The sequence below is a fragment of the Schistocerca piceifrons genome, chromosome 3 (genome assembly GCF_021461385.2).
Source record: "Schistocerca piceifrons isolate TAMUIC-IGC-003096 chromosome 3, iqSchPice1.1, whole genome shotgun sequence".
NCBI lineage: Eukaryota > Metazoa > Arthropoda > Insecta > Orthoptera > Acrididae > Schistocerca > Schistocerca piceifrons.
In genome coordinates this window covers 826,261,930-826,286,126 of record NC_060140.1, presented here as the reverse complement: position 1 = coordinate 826,286,126, position 24,197 = coordinate 826,261,930, and the positions used below count along the sequence as shown (strand labels likewise).

Here is a 24,197-nt window from a genome sequence, read left to right as displayed (position 1 = left end):
CAAACCGCTAAAGATAGGGACTTGAAATTTGTAGAGGGTGTTAGTCTTACACTGCAGGCACCATTTAAGTCGGGATTTTTCGAAATGTAATTCCCAAACGGGTGAAATAGGGGACGAAAAGCTCTTTTAAAATATGTCGCTATTAAGACCATTAGAAACTTGAAATCTAAATGGCGGTGTTGAACGTATACTGTGGGCATGGCTTAAGAAAGGACTTTTCAACATTCCATCCCTAATGAGATGACACAGGGGAAGAAAAGCTTAAGACAACTTTGAAGGCAGAACTACGAAAACTGATCTTTAGTTTTACCCTGTCTGCACAGTGTGTTGATTCGCACATGAGCAATTAGCGTAACAACATAAAAATTTGACTATTAAAAAAAACATATTGTGCAGACCATACAGGCAACACAGGCGAAGTAACGGGTTCTAATCTAGTATTGCATACAACATTGCAACTGTACTGTATTTGCAAATGTGTTGAAAATGAATTTACCTCAATTTTCAGGAGACTTGATCCATCACTTTCGGGATAACGCTCGTGAATGGGAAATGATGCTATGATTGTGGCACGGCTGTTGCAGGATGCGGTCTGAACGTCGGACGGAGGAGGCGGTGGCGGCGGTGCTGTGGAGCCGCGATCCCGGCCTGGAGGCGGCGGCGGCGGCGGCGGCGGCGGTGGCGGAGCCGGGGGCGGCCGACTGCGAGGGGCGGCGCTCGCTGCGCTGCCGGAGGCGGGCCGCCCCCGCGCCCCCGCCAGACCTCGACCTGGAGCAGCTCACAGACTCCTCCTCGGTGAGTACTGAGAGTTCAGGGTTCAGAGCTCGGCGTCTGCAACAGGTGGCGCCCGCCGCCGCCTCACACCGTCTGCTGTCGCGTCGCACGAAGCTCTCTCTAGTACCCTCTCCATAAACTCGTGTAAGCCTCCCTCCTACCTCGACTAGCTGCGGGTCCTCGTGATAAGTGATGAACGCACTTTACTCCCGGAAATTTACGCCCACTAAGTAAATATGACCCAACGATAACGCGATCTGACCTTTTTACTAACGACAGGACATGGTAAGTCTACGCAAAGCACAAGGTAAAAGGTAGTAAGAGAACTAAATGTTGAACACGTGCTCGAATTTGTTAACGAGGTACAACACAAAGGCCAAGCGTCGCAAATCGCACCTTATAAAACTGGCTGCTGCCAGGACAAGTGCCTTTGCGGTCTGTTACCTGTTTTGCCTAATGACATACAAACATTTATTCTGGATCGTAAAATCAATTGTTCGCATTTACGCAGTTACATAGTCTCAGCAGCACGAAATTTAGGAACATCTGCATCAGTGTCAACTTACCTTGCTCGCAGAAAATCGTTTATAAAACAAGAAATTGTAATATGGAAGGCACGTGCATTGCAACTCTGAAATAAATCCAACACAAATGCAATACATCATAATTCTAATATGCAGCTAAAAACAGTTGGCAGAAACTGGTATACCAGGAAAAGTTGTGAACTGACTAAGTCGACAAGCCTAAATGCTGTTGATCAACTGTAGTGGTAATTTACCAGTATACTAGTTACACAACTTCGCCATCGTGACGATGAAGAAGTATCACATTCCTTCCAAATAATATCTCAGATTCACAGAAGAAATAATATAACTGATAACTTTGTCGTGAATGGAAAAGTCTACTAGTAAGTCACTTACGAGTTAACAATTGGTTAGTACAGAGAGATAGATTCTCATCACCACGTGTTCTAAGCGAAGTAAAAATATGAACAGAGACGCGACGTTCTCTGGATAAAATCTGCACGCACGCACACACACACACACACACACACACACACACACATACACACACACAAACCGAAACGGTTCGACTTCACCTAACATAGTTGACGGAGACGCGATGTCCTCTGGATAAAATCTGCGCGCCCACACACACACACACACACACACACACACACACACACACCGAAACGGTTCGACTTTACCTAATCTAAATGATGGTTGCAGACACAACACCCTTGTTACAGGTAGTCGGCGAAAACCAATTGACAGTTGTTGGCTACTGATGGAAATCGTGTATACGATTGGAGTTAATTCCCTCAGCGTCAGTTAAGGCCTGAAGATGGTGTACTGAAGCACGGAAACTGGTAGCCATATCATAAATAACATCGCATGGACGGCTGTAGGCGTTCCATTTCATTACGTAAGTGAACGGCCGAAATCTCTCAAACCTCCAACCAGAAGCACGGACATACAGTAACCTGACTTCTGTCACAGTTCCCAATTATATGAAAGCTACTGAAATGCTAGCGACTGACTGCGATCTCACGATAATACACATGTTTGCTGCTCGAATAAGTTCACATTCACGCTAGAAAAATTTCAGAAAAACTATCTCTTATGGTCTATTTGCTGCCCCGGGCGACGAATAAAAAAGAAATGGCTTTGTCCAGAAGAACGATCTGCAGCAGAGGCAAATTTTTCAGCCCAAATAGTCTCGTTGGCAGGAGCAAGTCAAAACTCCTGCCCTCACAACAACATAAGCTCACTCCTCTCTTTGGCAAAGATTCCTCGTTCTAGCAAAAACGGGTGACGCATGACTGAATGCTTGTGATCAAACAAGTCATCTGCACCGTACATGGAGCAATTTGCGATAAATGAAAGGTTCACTTTCCAAAACTGTTATGTTCCATCTGGCCCTACTCTGATTTCTGATGCCGCTGTATTGGAAATTCACTGTCGTTTTAATTTTGCGATTATTCAACACCCTCAATTGCTTTCGATGGTGTCAATAGTAAATAGCAATAATTCAGTTCCTACCATTTATAGTTTCGCGCAAATCAGCATGAATAAGTTACCATATTCAAATAGTACTGGGATAGCAGTAAATAACCATGTAAGGAAATGGTGATCAAAGATTCCGCTACTCTGTTTCTGGCTGAGACATAACCAAGCAGATCAAATGATTTTCATGTCATCTCTCCTCTAATCGTAAGCGCGAAAGAAACTGTGGTGATGCACTACTTCCGGGATGGGTTGATAGGAACGGTAGCAACCCATCATTGAGAGACTATATTGATACATTTATTGCACTAGACTCCCATGTCCCATACCATACCAGAAACACAGAATCACTCCACTAAACACTCTCTTTAGTAACTACCCCAAACAATTATTTGCCCATAGGTGGCATATTGTCCAAGGAGTAAACATAGGTACTCCATCTATATGGGCAAGAAAAATCGAAGTACAAGGAAGCCCTCTGTTATACTACATCGCTCAGAGAAACCATTCACTACGGTTAAAACGGACAAGTAAAGTGAGGAGGCTACACACACGATAGCATCACTAGTGCAACAGTTAGATACTCAAATGTTTTTGAAAAAATAAATACGTTACCGAGTATTCTTCTGCATCACTTATCTCAACCTAAACGAATAATTTACGCAATTGTGGAAGAAAACCGACAGGTTAAGATTGCACTCTCATGGACAGTGAAACAGTCACTTACCAGAATCTTTCCAGATTATTCAATCAACCTAAAATAGAAAGAAAGTGGGACACAGATTTATACAGTCTCTCTCTCCCTTTTATGAGTTCTCAGTCTCCCAACTGGTGATTTGTTGAGCCAACCGACTCGAATTCCTCTCCTGAACCAGCCTATTCACCACACAGCAGCACTTGCAACCTACATAAATTATTTGGTGGATGTATAAGTTCGTGGCTTGTGGAAAATAATTTGATGCTAAATCACAGTAAGACTCAGTATTTACAGTTTCTAACTCACAATTCAACAAGAACCGATATTTTGATCAGACAGAATGGGCATATTATAACCGAGACGGAACAGTTCAAGTTCCTAGGCGTTCGGATAGATAGTAAGCTGTTGTGGAAAGCCCATCTTCAGGATTTTGTTCAGAAACTAAATGCTGCTTTATTTACCATTAGAACAGTATCTGAAATAAGAGTCAGTTCAACACGAAAAGTAGTCTACTTCGCTTATGTCGTATGGTATTATTTTTTGGGGTAATTCTTCTGATTCAAAAAGGGTATTTTTGGCTCAAAAACGGGCTGTTCGAGCTATATGTGGTGTAAGTTCGAGAACCTCTTGTCGACCCCAATTCAATAGTCTGGGAATTCTGACATTGCCCTCACAGTGTATATTTTCTTTAATGTCGTTTGTCGTTAGCAATATTACCTCATTCCCAAGAGTTAGCAGCTTTCACTCAGTTAATCCTAGGCAGAAATTAAATCTGCATGTGGAATGCACTTCCTTGACTCTTGTGCAGAAAGGAGTGTTCTGCTGCATCCATTTTCAATAAGCTACCACAAGAACTCAAAAATCTTAGCAGTAGCCCAAACACTTTTAAGTCTAAGCTGAAGAGTTTCCTCATGGCTCACTCCTTCTATTCTGTCGAGAAGCTCCTGGAAGAGCTGAAAAATTAAGCTAATTCCAGTGTTACATGGTTGATTTTCTTTATTTAAACTTACGAATTGTCGCCTGAATACGTTTCTTATATTTTATTTTATCTGTTTGTAGAAACAGATATATAATTTCATGTATTGACTCGTTCCATGACCGTGGAGACTTCTCGTTACTTTGGTCCCACGGAACAATAAATAAATAATAAATAACTCTCTGTCTTCCTCTACAATTTTTAACTTCTACGGCTCCCTCTAGTACTCTAGTAGAAGTTATTTGGCGTATGTCTTAACAAATGTTCTACCATCCTGTCCGTTCTTCTTGTCGTTGTAGTCCATGTATTCCTTTCCTTACCGATACTGCGGAGAATCTCTTTATTTCTTATCTTATCAGCTGCTTAATTTTCAACATTCTTCTGTCGCACCACATCTCAAACGCTTCGATTCTCTTCTGTTCCGAAAGTCAGTGATTTACTACCATACAATGCCGTATATTCTCAGAAATTTCTGCGTCAAATTAAAGCCTATGTTTGATACTAGTAGATTTCTATTGGCCGTTTTTGCCAATGGTAATCTCCTTTTTATGTCCTCCTTGCTCTGTCCGTCAAGGGTCATTTTGCTGCCTAGGCAGCAAAATTCCTTAACTTCATCTACATCGTAATCATCATTCCTGATGTTAAGTTTCTCGCTGTTCTCAGTCTACTACTTCTCACTACTTTCTTCTTTATTCGTTTTATTCTTAATCAATATTCTGTACTCATTAGATTGTTCATTCCATTAAACACATACTGTAATTCTTCTTTATTTTCACTCAAGATAGCAATGTCATTAGCAAATCTTATCACTGATATCCTTTCACCTTGAATTTTAATCCTACTCTCGAACCTTTCTTCTATTTACGTTACTGTTTCTTCGATATATGTATAGACTGAACAGCAGGGAAGAAGTCTTCATCCCTTTCTTATACCTGCTTTAATCCGAGCACTTCGTTCTTGGTCTTCCACTCTTATTGTTCCCTCTTGGTTCATGTGCATATTGTGTATTACCCGTTTTTCCCTATGGCTTACTCCTACTTTTCTCAGATTTCGAACATCGAGCACATTTTACACTGTCGAAAGCTTACTCAAGATCGACAGATCCTGTGAACGGGTCTTGATTTTTCTTTAGTCTTGCTTACATTATCAACAGCGGCGTCAGAACTACCTCTCTGCAGCCTTTACTTTTCCTAAAGCCAAGCTAATCGTCATCTAGCAGATCCTCAATTTTCCTACCCATTCTTCTGCATATTATTACTATCAGAAACTTGAGTGTATGAACTGTTAAAATGGCTGTGCGATAATTCTCGCAGTTGTTGACTCTTACTGTCTTCCGAAAGTGTAATGGTGTATTACCAGTCTCATACATTCTGCAAGCCAACTTGAATAGTCGTTTTGTTGTCACTTCCAACAATAATTTTAGAAATTCTAATGGAATGTTATCAATCCCTTTTGCCTTATTTGATCTTAAGTCCTTCAAAGCTTAAGGTTTTTAACATGGCTGTCCTTCATAACTGATTAAAAGTGTGTGCCGGACCGAGTCTTGGTCCGGTCCGGCACACAATTATAATCTGCCAGGAAGTTTCATATCAGCGCACACTCCGCTGCAGAGTAAAAATTTCATTCCTTCAAAGCTCTTTCAAATCCTGATTCTAATACTTGAATCCCGATTTCTTCCCTATCTACTGCTGCTTTTTCTTTTATCACGTCGACAAGCCCTCACCGTCACAGAGCCCTTCTATTCACTCTCTCCCCTGCTTTAACAGTGGAACTGCCATTGTACTCTTAAGGTTACCACCCATACTTTTATTTTCTCCGAAGGTTGTATTGACTTTCCTAAATGCTGAGTCTCTTCTGACAACCATTTCTTTTTCGATTTCTTCACATTTTTCACGCAACCATTTCGCATTAGCTTCGCTGCATTTCATATTTATTTATTACTAAGGGACTTGGATTTTTGTGTTTCTGTAGTTCTCTGAACATCTTTGCACTTCCTCGTTCATCGATCAACTGAAGTATTCTTGTATTACCCATTGTTTCTTTACAGTTACCTTCTGTGTACCTATATTTTTCTTTTCAACTTCTGTAACTGCCATTTTTAGAGATGTCAATACCTCGTCAACTGAACTGCCTACTGAAATATTAATTATCGCAGCATCTATAGTTTCAGAGAACTTCAAGCGTATCTCTCCATTCCTTAATGGTTCCGTATCCCACATACTTACGCACTTATTCTCCCTGAAAAGTCTCTTAAACTTCTGCCTACTCGTCATCATTATTAAATTGTGATCTGAGTCTATATCTGCTCCTGGGTACGTCTTATAATCCAATATCTGGTTACGGAATGTCTGCCTGACCATCATGTATTCCAACTGAAATCTTGCCATATCACCCAATCTTTTCCAAGTATATCTCCTACTCTTGTGATTTTTTAAACAGAGTATTCGTTGTTACTAGCTGAAGTTTATTGCAGAACTCAGTCTTTCCCTTCTCACATTCCTAGCATCATATTCTATCACAACCCTTTCTTCCACTCATTCTCCTACAACTGCATTCCAGTCCCCAATAACTATTAGATTTTCATCTCCCTTAAGTACTGAATCACGTGTATAGTGTCAAAACGGCTCTGAGCACTATGGGACTTAACATCTGATGTCATCAGTCCCCTAGAACTTACAACTACTTAAACCTAGCTAACCTAAGGACATCACACACATCCACGCCCGAGGCAGGATTCGAACCTGCGACCGTGGCGGTCGCGCGGTTCCAGACTGAAGCGCCTTGAACCGCTCGGCCTCACTGGCCAGCACACATTTCCTATTGGAGACTGTGGTGTACCTCTCTACCACACAGCAGTTCGTAGAGACACGTGCCATGTACGAAAGAGCATTGTTCTCTTGAAAAATGTCAGCATGATACTGCCGTATGAGAATTAACACATGAGAAATCACGATGTCCCTGACATACTGTTGTGTTGTAAGGGTTCCCTCTGTCACTGCCAGTCGGGACCTGAAGCCATACCCGATAGCTTCACACATTTTGACTCTAGGATTAACACCGCTGTGCCTCTCCAAACATTGGACCTCTGTCAGGTCTCTCAACGATGGTCATTGCTGGACTCACTGGGACAGCATCAATCAGCAGTCCACGCGTATTGGTCATGTCACAACACCAAACACAGCAGTCAGTGTTGTGGTGTTATCGGCAGTCTACACAGGGGATGGTAGTTCCCTAGTCCGGCTGCTACTTGTCTCTGACCAATGGAGGAGGATGGTGAACAGTGCTACAGGGAGTGTTTTACTTGATCTCAGGTGGTAGGTGCTGATATGGAAGGTTTACAAAGTTGTTGTTGTTGTGGTCTTCAGTCCTGAGACTGGTTTGATGCAGCTCTCCATGCTACTCTGTCCTGTGCAAGCTTCTTCATTTCCCAGTACCTACTGCAGCCAACATCCTTCTGAATCTGCTTAGTGTATTCATCTCTTGGTCTCCCTCTACGATTTTTACCCTCCACGCTGCCCTCCAATACTAAATTGGTGATCCCTTGTTGCCTCAGAACATGTCCTACCAACCGATCCCTTCTTCTGGTCAAGTTGTACCACAAACTTCTCTTCTCCCCAATCCTATTCAATACTTCCTCATTAGTTATGTGATCTACCCATCTAATCTTCAGCATTCTTCTGTAGCACCACAAGCTTCTATTCTCTTCTTGTCCAAACTATTTATCGTCCATGTTTCACTTGCATACATGGCTACACTCCATACAAATACTTTCAGAAATGATTTCCTGACACTTAAATCTATACTCGATGTTAACAAATTTCTCTTCTTCAGAAACGCTTTCCTTGCCATTGCCAGTCTACATTTTATATCCTCTCTACTTCGATCATCATCAGTTATTTTGCTCCCCAAATAGCAAAACTCCTTTACTACTTTAAGTGTCTCATTTCCTAATCTAATTCCCTCAGCATCACCCGACTTAGACTACATTCCATTACCCTTGTTTTGCTTTTGTTGATGTTCATCTTATATCCTCCTTTCAAGACACTGTCCATTCCATTCAACTGCTCTTCCAAGTCCTTTGCTGTCTCTGACAGAATTACAGTGTCATCGGTGAACCTCAAAGTTTTTATTTCTTCTCCATGAATTTTAATACCTACTCCGAATTTTTCTTTTGTTTCCTTTACTACTTGCTCAATATACAGATTGAACAACATCGGGGAGAGGCTACAACCCTGTCTCACTCCCTTCCCAACCACTGCTTCCCTTTCATGTCTCTCGACTCTTATAACTGCCATCTGGTTTCTGTACAAATTGTAAATAGCCTTTCGCTCCCTGTATTTTACCCCTGCCACCTTTAGAATTTGAAAGAGAGTATTCCAGTCAACATTGTCAAAAGCTTTCTCTAAGTCTACAAATGCTAGAAACGTAGGTTTGCCTTTCCTTAATCTTTCTTCTAAGATAAGTCGTAAGGTCAGTATTGCCTCACGTGTTCCAGTGTTTCTACGGAACCCAAACTGATCTTCCCCGATGTTGGCTTCTACTAGTTTTTCCATTCGTCTGTAAAGAATTCGTGTTAGTATTTTGCAGCTGTGACTTACTAAACTGATTGTTCGGTAATTTTCACATCTGTCAACACCTGCTTTCTTTGGGATTGGAATTATTATATTCTTCTTGAAGTCTGAGGGTATTTCGCCTGTTTCATACATCGTGCTCACCAGATGGTAGAGTTTAGTCAGGAGTGGCTCTCCCAAGGCCGTCAGTAGTTCCAATGGAATGTTGTCTACTCCGGGGGCCTTGTTTCGACTCAGGTCTTTCAGTGCTCTGTCAAACTCTTCACGCAGTATCATATCTCCCATTTCATCTTCATCTACATCCTCTTCCATTTCCATAATATTGTCCTCAAGTACATCGCCCTTGTATAGACCCTCTATATACTCCTTCCACCTTTCTGCTTTCCCTTCTTTGCTTAGAACTGGGTTTCCATCTGAGCTCTTGATATTCATACAAGTGGTTCTCTTATCTCCAAAGGTCTCTTTAATTTTCCTGTAGGCAGTATCTATCTTACCCCTAGTGAGATAGGCCTCTACCTCCTTACATTTGTCGTCTAGCCATCCCTGCTTAGCCATTTTGCACTTCCTGTCGATCTCATTTTTGAGACGTTTGTATTCCTTTTTGCCTGCTTCATTTACTGCATTTTTATATTTTCTCCTTTCATCAATTAAATTCAATATTTCTTCTGTTACCCAAGGATTTCTACTAGCCCTCGTCTTTTTACATACTTGATCCTCTGCTGCCTTCGCTACTTCATCCCTCAAAGCTACCCATTCTTCTTCTACTGTATTTCTTTCCCCCATTCCTGTCAATTGTTCCCTTATGCTCTCCCTGAAACTCTGTACAACCTCTGGTTCTTTCAGTTTATCCAGGTCCCATCTCCTTAAATTCCCACCTTTTTGCAGTTTCTTCAGTTTTAATCTACAGGTCATAACCAATAGATTGTGCTCAGAGTCCACATCTGCCCTGGAAATGTCTTACAATTTTAAACCTGGTTCCTAAATCTCTGGTGTAAAATGCGGTGATCCTCCCCCGTAGTGGTCAGACGTGGTCGCCCCGAATTTTGACGACGGCTATGACTGCCGTAACGTTTCTGTGCAGTCCAAGATCGAGCCAATGTTACATGTGTAGGCATCGAAATCTGTTTATTTCATTATTTCTCGATTCAACCAGATGACCGACCTGTTGTCACATCCAGCGAGTGTTCTAGACCCTCAGTGTCATTAGATACTGGTCGAGGTCCATCCAGTCAACTAACGTGGTGCTGGCTAACTGGAAGTTTCAAGGTGTTATGGAACACGGCCAGGAAATAATCGAAAAAAGGCAAGACTTGAATAACCACAATCTTTAACTGCTCGTCTGAGCAAGCATTGGATGGTGACTTGAAGGAAAGTACACTAATCCTGACTGAAAAACCCCATGGAAGGAGGTACGCAGCTAGGTATGAGCGCGAGCAGAGCCAGTGCAAATGCTAAAAGCCCAGGCTCCGGTTCTGATCTACAAAGAAGTTCCTCCTGGACTGCTGTCTATATTGCATGCTCTCGTGAGCTACGTCGCCTCCACCTTTATACTGTGAGGCAGGTCACGCCGGCCCTTCCACGTTGACGCTTCTAGACACTGCCCTCGTGAGTCTACCTAACATTTCCGGCAAACGCCCAAACCAGTGGCCTTTCAGTGGCGTCTCCTTTGTACTCTATTTTCTAGAAAAACTGATTCGTTCTGGCTGGTGTTGTGTTATCTTTCAAGCGTTGCATTTTTTAAAAAAGCGATATCCTTTATATCTCTTTCAGGTGTTGATGATATTGTCTCACACAAGTACGCAGCATTTCCACGTCCTTCACAGTGATCATTCTATATCTGATTCTGATTTCACCCCATATACACTGAAGAACCAAAGAAACTGGTATACCCGCCTAATACAGTGTAGGATCCCCGCAAGCACGCAGAAGTGCCGCAACACGACGTGGGATGGGCTCGATTAATTTCTGAAGTAATTCTGGAGGGAATTGATGGCATGAATCCTGCAGGGCTGTCCATAAATTCTTAAGAATAAGAGGAGATGGAGATATCTACTTAATAGCACGTTGCAAGGCATCCCGATATGCCCAATAATGTTCATATCTGGAGAGTCTGGTGGCTAGCGGAAGTGTTAAAGTCAGAGGCGTGTTCCTGGAACATCTCTGTAGCTATTCTGGACGTGTGGGGCGTCCCATTGTCCTGCTGGAACTGCCCACGTCCATCGGAGTGAACAATGACATGAATGGATGCACGTGATCTGACAGGATGCTCAAGTACGTGTCACCTGTCATAGTCGTATCTAGACGTATCAGGGCTCCCATATCATTGCAACTACACACGCCCATTACAGAGCCTCCACCAGCTTGAACGGTCCTCTGCTGACATGCAGGGTCCATGGATTCATGAGGTTGTCTCCATACCTGTACACGTCCATCCGCTCGATACAATTTGAAAACTCGGTCGACCAGGCAACATGTTTCCAGTCATCAACAGTCCAATGTCGGTGTTGTACCGTTCGGTAGTCACCGAGCCATCAACGAATATCGCAACGATTGTTCCATGACTGGTCATCGCACATCACACAGTCAGCCGTTGAGTGTGAAGAGACTTCACGAAATGCGGATTCTCAATTCCCCAAATCCTCCAGTTTTGCTTTTTGACGAACCCATCCAAATGAAAGTGGGCTTCATTGCTAAGCCAAACCACATTCACCTGTTGTCAATTCTGTGGACAATAGTGGCGAAACACAACCGCTGTTCCATGGGCCAGGGGCTCAATAGCCGACGGGTTTGAATTTTATATGCGAAGAGATGCAGGTCTTCAACAGCAAGTTGTCGCAGTGTCTCCCGGTTGATTCCCGCCTGTTGTGCAGCTCGTCTGACCGATTTCCTGGTGTTGGCCAAGACTGTCATCATAACTCTACCCATTCTCTCAAACTCTCGAATCAAAGTCTTCATTGTTGGCACACCTGAATCGGTTGTCTTCAACTCGGACTCGGTCGCAAACCTCCTTTCAGCCGCAGTTGGGCTGTTATTACTCGCATAGTAGGCCTTCACAAGCTCTGTATGCTCAGGCGTGACATTTTCACGTGCAAATGGCCTACAACTACAAGACGCATGAGCGTGTGCATACTAATTCCCATCATGCCCTCGTGGCCAACCTTCGAGTCTGAACGTCGTAACGCAAACCGTTCAGAAGTTATGACGATTTTATTTCATACAGTTCAATAATTGTCACTCTGCAATTCTAAAAGTCTGTGCGACGTGCGGGATGCGTGACGTTAGATAGACGTTGGCGTACAGTATCGGCTGTAGGACGTTCAAAGTCCGCAGGGGGTGATCTGCTGTCCCAGCTCTAACTTGGTGCAGAAGACGCCTATAACTATGGTCGCATTACGGCGTACATCATTAGTGAGGGCTAAACCCAAGCATCTCATCTCGACTGAGCTGCTGGACCAAGACCCACGACCCGTTCTCGCGCATTTATCAACTCTTACCAGCCCAAATTTACAGAAGTTCTCCTGCATACCTTGTGGGACTGGCACTCTTGGAAGAAGGGATATTGTGAAGACGTGCCTTAGCCACAGCTTGGAGGATGTTTCCAGAACGAATTTTCAATCTGCAGCGGAGTGTACGCTGATTTGGAACTTCTAGGCAGTTTAATACTGTGTGCCGGAGCGGCAGGTCGTCAGTCGTGCTTGGATAGCTCAGCAGGTAACACACTTGCCCGCAAAAAGCAATGCCGCAGTCTCGTATCCTGGTCCCACACGCAGATCTAATCTACCTAGAAATTTGAGGAATGACGTTGCAACGTGTGAAAATAGAGGAGATTTATAGTGGTAGGAGCAGATGGAGCCATACTTTCCACGACACTCCTACCTGACTCACTGGAATAAAACCAAATTACGATGCTTGCCGCCTCTTGGATGAATTTTTGGGGATGCCCATAACTTCATCACACATCGTAAGATGGCTTACGGGCTACTGATGAACATGCAGAGTAGTAATTGCTCATCTGTTCATTCCCAGACATGCCATGCTATAGTTTATACTGAAACCGCGAAAAGTACGTCCCTATAAAACTTCGCAACTGGGAGGAAAGGCGAAGTTAAGAGAGCGATGATGAAGCCAAGGCAGGGCGAGAGCTGACCTAGGTAGCTCTGGCGGGCAGGTACTCGTGCTGGCAGCGCCCCGTCTGTACTGTTGACACGGCGGGCCCGCAAACTAATCAGCGGGGCATTAGGCCGGCTTAGCGCGGCCGCCGTCCCCGCCGACCCCACCACCCCCGCGCCGCCATTGTGCGGCCCGCTCCGCTCGCAGCACAGCTTTAAAACGGCGGCGCATCCCCCAGCCGGCCGCAGACAAAGGACCCTCTGCAATAATAACTCCAGTGTATTCTTTTGTTTGCCACGGCGAAATTTAATTAATGGGCATTACAGCGCGAGTGTTCCAGGGCGGCGGGGCACTACAGCCTCTTCAAACTAATACACGCCTGCGGGGATGTACCCTCCAGTTAACAATGAAGTACTTCTGCATTTATACCAACAGCAAGTGGCCGAGTGCTTCCCCGTGACCTTTCGCTGCCAAGTTCTTCGAGTTTCTTTTAAAAGCAGGGGCTATTGCGGAAAGGCTTTGACGCTCTTCAGAACAACACTGGGAACTGAGAACGATAGAACTCTGTCGCCACACTGGTTTCCTCAGAATGTTGCTCTTTAAGAGTATTACGCTTCGAGTTGAATGTTAGGTATAAGACTACTATGCAAAGACAAAAGCTGCATCTTCCTGGAATATCTTTAATTGCCGTATAATGGTCCCGCGGCAGGGCGGGGTTGCTGTGAGCTGCCCCATTGACAGCGCTGCGCATGCGCCACTTCGGCCTTCTCTTTACTTGTTACGATGTTTCGTACCTTTTCATTAGAACACTCGTTTGTAAGCGGAACAGCCGGCCGCAGTGGCTGAGTGGTTCTAGGCGCTACAGTCTGGAACCGTGCGACCGCTACGGTCGCAGGTTCGAATCCTGCCTCGGGCATGGATGGGTGTGATGTCCTTAGGTTAGTTAGGTTCAAGTAGTTCTAAGTTCTAGCGGACTGATGACCTTAGAAGTTAAGTCCCATAGTACTCAGAACCAGTTTTTTTTCTTTTTTTTTTAGCGGAACATGTGTCAGCCCCCGAATTCAGCGATTTATTTACTCCTGATGACGATGGCGGAGACAGTCATCGAAAGCTCGAGTGTTCTATTCGAAGAGATAGGGCTTGGAACCGAGATGATTTTGTTCAGTATGATGGCCGTCTATACTTTCTATAGTTAATTACGTTTATTCTTTTAAAAACTTACGAGGGTTGACCAGAAAGTAATGCACTGCATTTTCTTTCTTAAACAATTCTTTATTGAACACAATGAGAACTACACACACGTAATCTCCATCCAGTTCTACGGCCTTCCTCCAGTGCCAACCAAGGCCGTACATGCCGTGTCGGTACCAATCCTTGTCCTGGTGGCGGAGCCAGTGCTCCAGTGTGTGAATCGCCTCCTCATCGTCCTCAAGATGTGTTCTACGAATGGCATCCTTTAATGGCCCAAACAAGTGGAAGCCCGGGGGTGCTAGGTAAGGGCTGTCAGGTGTGACAGCCATGGATGGTCTCCCCGACCCTTGCAAACCGAGGAGTTCCGCCGAACCGCCTTCTGATTTCCTCACCCTCCGTGCCCAGCGACTAACTGTACTTCTGTCGACAGCAGATGCTCCGTAGACTTTGCACAAGCGTTTGTGAATATTCCCCACAGTTTCTTTCTCTGCGGTGAGAAATTCAATGACGGCACATCGCTTGTAACGTACATCACCTACAGACGGCATTTTGAAACTGTCCTGCAGCTACGCTATCTGTCGGAAGTGACGGAAACAAGGCGCGCTCATACAGGAGACTTCAAAAAACACATACATAACGTTTCGCATTAGTAGCATTGTTTTTGGCTAGGGAAAAAATGCGATACATTACTTTCTGGACAACCCTCGTAGATGTCTCTTCAGTAATGATATACCCAATATCCACTCTGCTAGATGCCAATAGTGTGGTTGTGTTCGAAAGTTACGGGTCCAATTCCTTGTGGTGGAACAAATATTGGTAACTGCATTTGTAAATGTAGCGTACGAGGCTCAAAGAAGAATAGTTCACAGTCTGTTGATGAGAAGTGTAAACCCAGTGACATGGATCAGAACGCGAACTTCGTTTCTTATGTGTAGTCTCTTATCGTTATTTTAACACAGACTTTATGAATCTCTGCGTAGGTCATTATTTAAGTTAATGTTATTTTCTACAATTAAGCTAATAATGAAACTACAGGTACTACAGTTGGCGTTGTCGACGTCGTCATTGCCTTCAGTCTGAAGACTGGTTTGCCACAGCTGTCCTCGCTAGTCCACCCTGAGCAAGCCACTTCATCTCTGGAAAATTTCAATCCATGGCGGACTATTTATTGAGGAGTCAGGATGTGTCCCGTCAACCGATCCCTTCAGTTTTTGCTCAAAATGTTCAAATGTGTGTGAAATCTTATGGGACTTAACTGCTAAGATCATCAGTCCTAAAGCTTACACACTACTTAACCTAAATTATCCTAAGGACAAACACACACACACACCCATGGCCGAGGGAGGACTCTAACGTCCGCCGGGATCAGCCCCACAGTCCATGACTGCAGCGCTAGACCACTCGGCTAATCCCGCGCGGCTCAGTTTTTGCTATTAATTTAATTCACCATTCTCCTGCAGCATCACATTTAAAAACTTCTATTGTCCCTTTGCGTGAACTTTTAATCACCCACGTTCCATATCTGTACAATTTCAGTCTGATCAAATATCTTCATAATAGGCTTCGTAACGTTAATTTTATACACTCCTGGAAATGGAAAAAAGAACACACTGACACCGGTGTGTCAGACCCACCATACTTGCTCCGGACACTGCGAGAGGGCTGTACAAGCAATGATCACACGCACGGCACAGCGGTCACACCAGGAACCGCGGTGTTGGCCGTCGAATGGCGCTAGCTGCGCAGCATTTGTGCACCGCCGCCGTCAGTGTCAGCCAGTTTGCCGTGGCATACGGAGCTCCATCGCAGTCTTTAACACTGGTAGCATGCCGCGACAGCGTGGACGTGAACCGTATGTGCAGTTGACGGACTTTGAGCGAGGGCGTATAGTGGGCATGCGGGAGGCCGGGTGGACGTACCGCCGAATTGCTCAACACGTGGGGCGTGAGGTCTCCACAGTACATCGATGTTGTCGCCAGTGGTCGGCGGAAGGTGCACGTGCCCGTCGACCTGGGACCGGACCGCAGCGACGCACGGATGCACGCCAAGACCGTAGGATCCTACGCAGTGCCGTAGGGGACCGCACCGCCACTTCCCAGCAAATTAGGGACACTGTTGCTCCTGGGGTATCGGCGAGGACCATTCGCAACCGTCTCCATGAAGCTGGGCTACGGTCCCGCACACCGTTAGGCCGTCTTCCGCTCACGCCCCAACATCGTGCAGCCCGCCTCCAGTGGTGTCGCGACAGGCGTGAATGGAGGGACGAATGGAGGCGTGTCGTCTTCAGCGATGAGAGTCGCTTCTGCCTTGGTGCCAATGATGGTCGTATGCGTGTTTGGCGCCGTGCAGGTGAGTGCCACAATCAGGACTGCATACGACCGAGGCACACAGGGCCAACACCCGGCATCATGGTGTGGGGAGCGATCTCCTACACTGGCCGTACACCACTGGTGATCGTCGAGGGGACACTGAATAGTGCACGGTACATCCAAACCGTCATCGAACCCATCGTTCTACCATTCCTAGACCGGCAAGGGAACTTGCTGTTCCAACAGGACAATGCACGTCCGCATGTATCCCGTTCCACCCAACGTGCTCTAGAAGGTGTAAGTCAACTACCCTGGCCAGCAAGATCTTCGGATCTGTCCCCCATTGAGCATGTTTGGGACTGGATGAAGCGTCGTCTCACGCGGTCTGCACGTCCAGCACGAACGCTGGTCCAACTGAGGTGCCAGGTGGAAATGGCATGGCAAGCCGTTCCACAGGACTACATCCAGCATCTCTACGATCGTCTCCATGGGAGAATAGCAGCCTGCATTGCTGCGAAAGGTGGATATACACTGTACTAGTGCCGACATTGTGCATGCTCTGTTGCCTGTGTCTATGTGCCTGTGGTTCTGTCAGTGTGATCATGTGATGTATCTGACCCCAGGAATGTGTCAATAAAGTTTCCCCTTCCTGGGACAATGAATTCACGGTGTTCTTATTTCAATTTCCAGGAGTGTATATTCAGTGTTAGCAAATTTCTCTTTTGTGGACACGCTATTCTTGCTATTGCCCGTCATCGTTCTATACACTCTCTAGGGTCATCGTCAGTTATTCTGATGCACCAGGAAGAAAACGCAGTCTCATTTCCCGATCAAATCCCGTTGGCATCGCCTGATTTAATTCGACTAAATTTCACTACCCTTATTTTACTTTTGTTGATAGTAATGCATTAACCTCCGTTCAAGAGACTATTCATTCCTTTCAATTGCTCTTCCAAGTCAACTGTCGTTTCTGACAGAATTACTGTGTCATAAGAAAAGCATAAGTTTTTATTTGATCTCTCTGAATATTAATTCATTATCCAAACTTCTTCTTGGTCTTCTCGACAGATTACTCAAGTATAGATTGAATTACATCAATAATAGACTATAATCCCATTTCACTCCCCTATCAACTATTGTTTCTTTTCCATATTCTCCAACACATGTAGGCTGATTCCTGTAGATAATCTGCATTTTACCCTGCTCCCTTCAGAACTGAAAAGAGTGTGTCCCAGTCAGCACTGTCAAAAGCTTCCTCTTATAAACGCTGTGAAAGTAGGTTTACCTCTCTTCAAGCTATCTAAGTAAGAATGCATTTTCACTAGCGATGTAACTTTCAGGTGAGTAATCGAAACAAACCACAGAGCACATGTTACGCAGTGGTCAAAATAAATGATACACATTATAGAAACGTTAATACTGACCTTGGTGATCTACAAATACGTTTTGATATCAATTAATTGGTTTGTTTGGAATGTAGTTCTAGCCGGAAAGCCGGCCGGAGTGACCGAGCGGTTCTAGGCTCTTCAGTCTGGAACCGCGCGGCCGCTACGGTCGCAGGTTCGAATCCTGCCTCGGGCATTGATGTGTGTGATGTCCTTAGGTTAGTTAGGTTTAAGTAGTTCTAAGTCTAGGGGACTGATGACCTCAGATGTTAAGTCCCATACTGCTCAGAGCCATTTGAACCATTTTTTTCTAGCGGGAAAAGTCCATATAGCTACCGTAAGAGGACAGTAAGTTTAGTGAGTGGCATCCGAGTCACCTTTCAACACTGCAGTACTTGTGCTGTGTGTCATTACGGCAGCTGCGTTGCTTCAGGATGGTTCAGACAACAATAAAGTACGACCAGAGGCTCCGTATAGTCGCTGTAATGGAGCAGGAAATGAGACGTCGCAGAGAATGTCGCTGTGAGTCAAAGTGGAATGTGGAACAAGCCTTTGTCGACAGTATCAGTGGAGAATCGTCACCGTAGTAGCCGCGGAAGAAAACCAACAGGTGTGCAGGACCGTGTTGTGCATATAACAACAAGCAGAAACCCTCAACACGATGCTACACGTCTACGGCGGCAGTCCCAAGCATCCACAGGAGTGCAGGTTCCAACACAAACGATGCGAAAGAGACTCCCTGAGCTGGAATTACGTAGCGGAAGTCCTCTCAAGGCTTCTCTAAAGCGGATTCTGAGTTGGGTTGATGCCGCATGGGTACTAAATTACTTTTTGTGGTCTAGACAGCAGTGGGACACAACGCTCTTTTCTGGTGAGACCTGTATCAGTCTCCATCCTGATAGGACTGTATTCGTGTGTGGACAAAATGAGAAAAACGTTTACACCCAAACCGTATGGTAGACCGCGACTGTTGTCGAAGTCGTTCAGTCATGATTTGGGGTGGAATCACGTATGGACGCCGGAGACCCCTTGTGACTGTACGTGGGAGGATGTCTGGTAGGAAGTACCGAAACGACACGCATTGTGGCTCCAGTTGATGGACATACAGGAGCGGGATTCACGCTGATGGACGACAATGCAGGTCCCCTCTGTCAAATTTTTGTGAGCACCTTCCACCTTAGTCGGATGGAATGTCCTCCGTATTCTCCACTTCTCAGCTGGATTGAGAATACATGGATCATGCCAAAAGCAGCGATATGCGAGCGTTCTGTCCCACCAGGGATCTTACAGCGCATCACAGACGACGCTGTGGAAGAGTGGGACTATATCCCACAAGCTTATCTGGACTATACATTAAGGAATGTGCCTAGCCGCATTCAAAAGTGTCTCCAATTAGGAGGAGGGCCAACTGGCTCATACACCAGGTGTTATGCGAGATGACAGTGAGAAGGTACTATAGTGTCTGCAGTCCAATGCTTTGTAAGCTCTTGTTTTTCGTGTATGTGTTTATCAATAGAAGTGTGTTTATCTTCTTTATTTTTGTTTTCTGATGACTATCTGACAGGATAAAATCAGTTTGGTTTCCTTTCACGTCATTTATTGACAATAAAGGAATATGCAACATTTATTTTGACCACTGTAATTTTCAGGCCTGCAGGAGATAAACGATCATGAAATCTCTATTACACATTGCAGAAATAAATTCGACCAGCAGAAGGTGACACATAGATGTCGAAATATGTCTGGGCGAACAAAAAGAAATAAACAGGGCTTTGCCTAAGGCGAAGTTAAAAAAATTACCTCGGTTATTTTACCAATAGCTTTGATTCCTGCGTTCTTCCACATTTCGGCATTGCTACAGTCTTCGTGTTATTAAATGGTATTACAATTAAGAAAACAAAAATTGGAAATGTGCTCTCTGTAAACGATCCTCATTGGTCTCAGATACCTGAAAATCTCCCTCCAAACCATCAAGAGATGGGGTCTACCTGGCTTAATCTAAATAGTCTAACTCTGGAGATAGCATAATCCACATGTAATCTCCATAATTCTGATTTCTAAGAGTCACTAGAAGGTGCAACTGTGCAGAAGCGCAAATCGCCGTCCACTTGCTCTTTCTCACCGCTCTTCCACGAGTCCTGTACCGGAAGAGGCAGCTCCTAATGCTCTTGCGGTGGCCCGTTTCAGCGTGGGTCTGATTTATCACGCACGTTTATGCGATTCGCTTTACTTATTCTGTAATTTTTTTGTATTCGACACACCGGCGTCCGGAGGCAAAAACTCGGATACTTCGCAAAGTCTCACTTTTATTGCTGGCGGGAAGAAACCGACAGAAAGTAGCGACAGCTGTTCTGCTCGACTCGACACTCACTCGGCTTGGCAGTAACCGAGTTACGAGTAAAACTGAGGCGCGGGATTTGCAGAAGTTGCTCGGAGGTCTGGCGGGAGTTTTTCAGGAGTTATCTGACGTCCCGCGCCTTCCTGTCTAGAGCTTACATGTGGGCTGCAAGAAGGATTTCCCAAGGGCCGGCCAGTGACAATCACCGCTTGAGGCGGCTTCTGCCTTACGACCTCAAACTGAAAGCAACAATAAATGCTATTACTGTCTTTATTATTATTATTATTATTATTATTATCATAACTCTCACTACTCTCGTTCAGTCGCTCTTTTATTTATTGCTACTTTTATATCAGTTGTTTATATTTATGTAATAGGTCACTGACACACACAGTGGTTACGGTTATTACAAACCACACCACAAGTTGGGAAACGGGGCCAAATTTCTAGTAGTTTACTATCGAGTTGAGATTTTCACACACAAATGTTTTATTCATATCTTACAGAAAGTAGCAGTACGGCAAGAAACAGCCTTTTAAACACGCCGCTAACGGCAATCAAGTAATTTATAGCAATAGAACAATTTTTTAAAAAATTTCTTTTTTAAAAAAATAGAAGTAACAGTAAGGTAATAAACAACCTTTCAAAACACGCCGCTAACGGCAATCAAGTCATTTATAGCAAAAGAACAGTTTAAAAATTAAAAAAAAGCACAGAAGCTAACAGTACGACAATAACAGCCTTTCAAAACACGCCGCTAACGGCAATCAAGTAATTTATAGCAATACAACAGTTTAAAAAATTTAAAGAACATTAGTAAACAGGCTACTAAAGTAAATACAGAACTTTGTTAATAAAGTACGGTGAGGTACTGAAGCTACCAACACCGCCATTAAAAAAGTCAAAGGTCACAGCAAACATACAATTAATGGCAATAAAGGAATGGAGGAATTTAAAAAAAGTTTTTAAACAAAAGTGTCCTGGAATATCATTAGAACATAACAGATATGACGGACCCGTGTAAGGCGGCCACAAATCACTCACTCAAGGATGCTCAGGCTAGGCAGAATACTGACCAATTTAAATACGCCCGTAAACACAATTGCCACTCTCAGGCTGGTCACTGCACCGACTTTTAGCCAGCGAAAACTTGTAATAAGATGGCTTAACTTGCTGACAGAATTAGGGCTAACCTCGTGCAAGGAAACATTGCAACCCACAGTCCTGAATGAGCGACCACATGATCAACCAACAAGAAGCATGAATTTACTCATAACACACGACAGAATAGCGAAACAATTAAACTGCCAAAACTACACCTCCCATCGGGCAGTAACGAGAGGAGAAGGAAAGATCATTGTCTTCAATTACACCGGTGCCGGGGACAGGAAACCTGATCGCCGGAGGCCACAAGGCAGAAGAGACACTGGTTACGCAAACTTATTACTTAATGATTAAACCTTCCACTAACTTAACTTGTAATTATGCTCGAACAGGCAGTACACGACCTCCGATGGCAAGGATCCACACATCCGACCGCGCACGCGTCGCCAGTGTACCCAACACGCCACGGTCACGCGACAACACGCTCTGTCACCGGAGTTCACGTCTTCTCTGCAACGTTGACGGGTAGTGGCCGCTCCTTCATGTTAGGTGTCTCCTTTTTAAACTCCAGTGTTGAAACGGAGGTCTTAAAGAAGCTTGTTAATGTCCCACCAAGGTGAAATGAACAGCAACGATTCTGTATACAACCAACCCGCGGGGAGCTCTTCCGTCAACTCCACCCGCTCGTTACACACAACCGACATACATCACGTGGCGACTCGATACAACCGCCCACGCCTGGTCCGCGTTGGCGAGCCACATTCCCCTCCCGTGTCCACCCGACTCTGAGAGCACGCTCCTACTTCCTCGCGACCGCACGAAGTTACCACCGGTGAAAGATCTCACTTCCACCATAGCAGTTTCCCGGAAACAAAAACGCAGGTATCGATAGAAGAGGGAAAAGACAACCAAGCAGCCACTTAATGACAGACAACATTTCAAACAAACATGTCAGGGGAAGAAAAGGAAAACCAATGCAATTTAAACACAAGGTGTAGCACGAGTCAATACACGGCTCAGTCATGTTTATAAATCAGTTTTAAGAAATTGTGAAATGTTAAAATTAATAACAAAATTGTGTTTCAGCATAGTAGTGATTGCAGCCGGCCGGAGTGGCCGAGCGGTTCTAGGCGCTACAGTCTGGAACCGCGCGACCGCAACGGTCGCAGGTTCGAATCCTGCCTCGGGCATGGGTGTGTGTGATGTCCTTAGGTTGGTTAGGTTTAAGTAGTTCTAAGTTCTAGGGGACTTATGACCTCAGCAGTTGAGTCCCATAGTGCTCAGAGCCATTTGAACCATTTTTTTAGTAGTGATTGCAATAATAACAGTAGGAAAAGGAAATTAAGTCATGAGAAAAGAAAGAATTGTTCTGAGGAAGATATCAGAAACATTTAAATTTAAAAATAACACAGAAGTATAGAATCATGAAAAAAAAGTTCAGGCGAAACTACGAGAACAAGACGTACGCTCTACACCAAAATCCAAACTATGTGACCTAGAAGAGTGACAAGAAAAACCGTAGAACATTCTGAAAAATTAAAAGACAAACCCACATAGCTAAGAAAAGTACACGAAAATCTAGACTAAACTGGCAAAAATAAGCAAGAAACTAAAGACAAAAAAATATAGAAACAAAATAAAGACCTGGGAAGGATTTTTCTAAAAGTAAGAAATAAAACAGATTAGAGAAACATCTGACGCGACTTTGAAAGATGCATAAAATATTCTACAACAAAGACGTGCATCAAATGTTTCTGTAATCTGTTTTATTTCTTACTGTCAGACAAATCATTTCACAAAACATTTCCCCGTTTTCTTTTCTTTTCATTTTTTTCAAGCATTGTCGAAACATGAAATATATTTAAATTTCGATCGGTATTTTGTTTTTATTAAGAGTATATAGATCAAGAGAAAGCGGGGAAATTTCAGTTTGTGCCGAAATTTGAAAATTATTTTATATTTACAAAAGCAAGAATTCCACAATTTCTACACCAATGGGACTTGTATTGAGCAATACAGCTAGACTTTGAAAAGACTAACTTTTTGATACGTCATTTACATAGCTAATAGTAGACGTTTTGTGTAATATTTCAATTTTTCCACAAATCACTAAGTTTATCTTGATTACTCTGACTTTTTTTTCAAGTAACTTAAAAAGAACTAGACTTCACCGATGAGTTTCATACACCATTTGTCCATTTCCGACTCTTCGTTTCGGTACGAAAATTCTGACCAAAATCCACTGTGTAATTTCTGGGAGGGGGGGTTTTGTTTTCCTGAAGAACTGCATTTCGGCCATGAGCTGTACGAAATCTTCTTTATTCTTTACCAGATTCGGTCATAGCGACTAAAAAAAAAAAAAAAAAGTCTCTTTATACCTCACAACCGAGTATGAAAAAAATAGCGTAAGGATTGATTACAATTAAACGTCCCTTGGATCACATCACTTTCTACGTAAATACATAAAACTGCAACCAGTCACTTTGTATAATAGTTATTTATTATTGCATTTTACACATACAAATACAGATTGTGTAAAAGTGTATGAAGTGATGTACCAACTGGACATCAAAATGGAAGCAGACAGTTGGGCACTAACGGAAAAAAGCCGCCCATACTGTCGCAGTAAGAACAAAACTAAAATTTTGCATCCATATCGACAGATAAACAATGCTCATGGCGATACATTAAAGCCTGTTCGATCTTCTTGTCACAGAGTATTATGCTAGAAATAGT

The 24,197-nt window shown here is 44.0% G+C and overlaps 1 protein-coding gene across 1 annotated transcript in view; it reads left to right on the top strand.

Annotated features, from left to right (window-relative positions):
* The first annotated feature begins 585 nt into the window (after positions 1–585).
* LOC124789090 (protein dimmed-like) overlaps positions 586–24,197 on the top strand; it is a 54,288-nt gene continuing 30,676 nt past the window's right edge. Inside the window, exon 1 of the mRNA XM_047256379.1 lies at positions 586–795. Within this exon, the coding sequence (XP_047112335.1) occupies positions 586–795 (210 nt within the window). The remainder of the gene's footprint in view (positions 796–24,197) is intronic.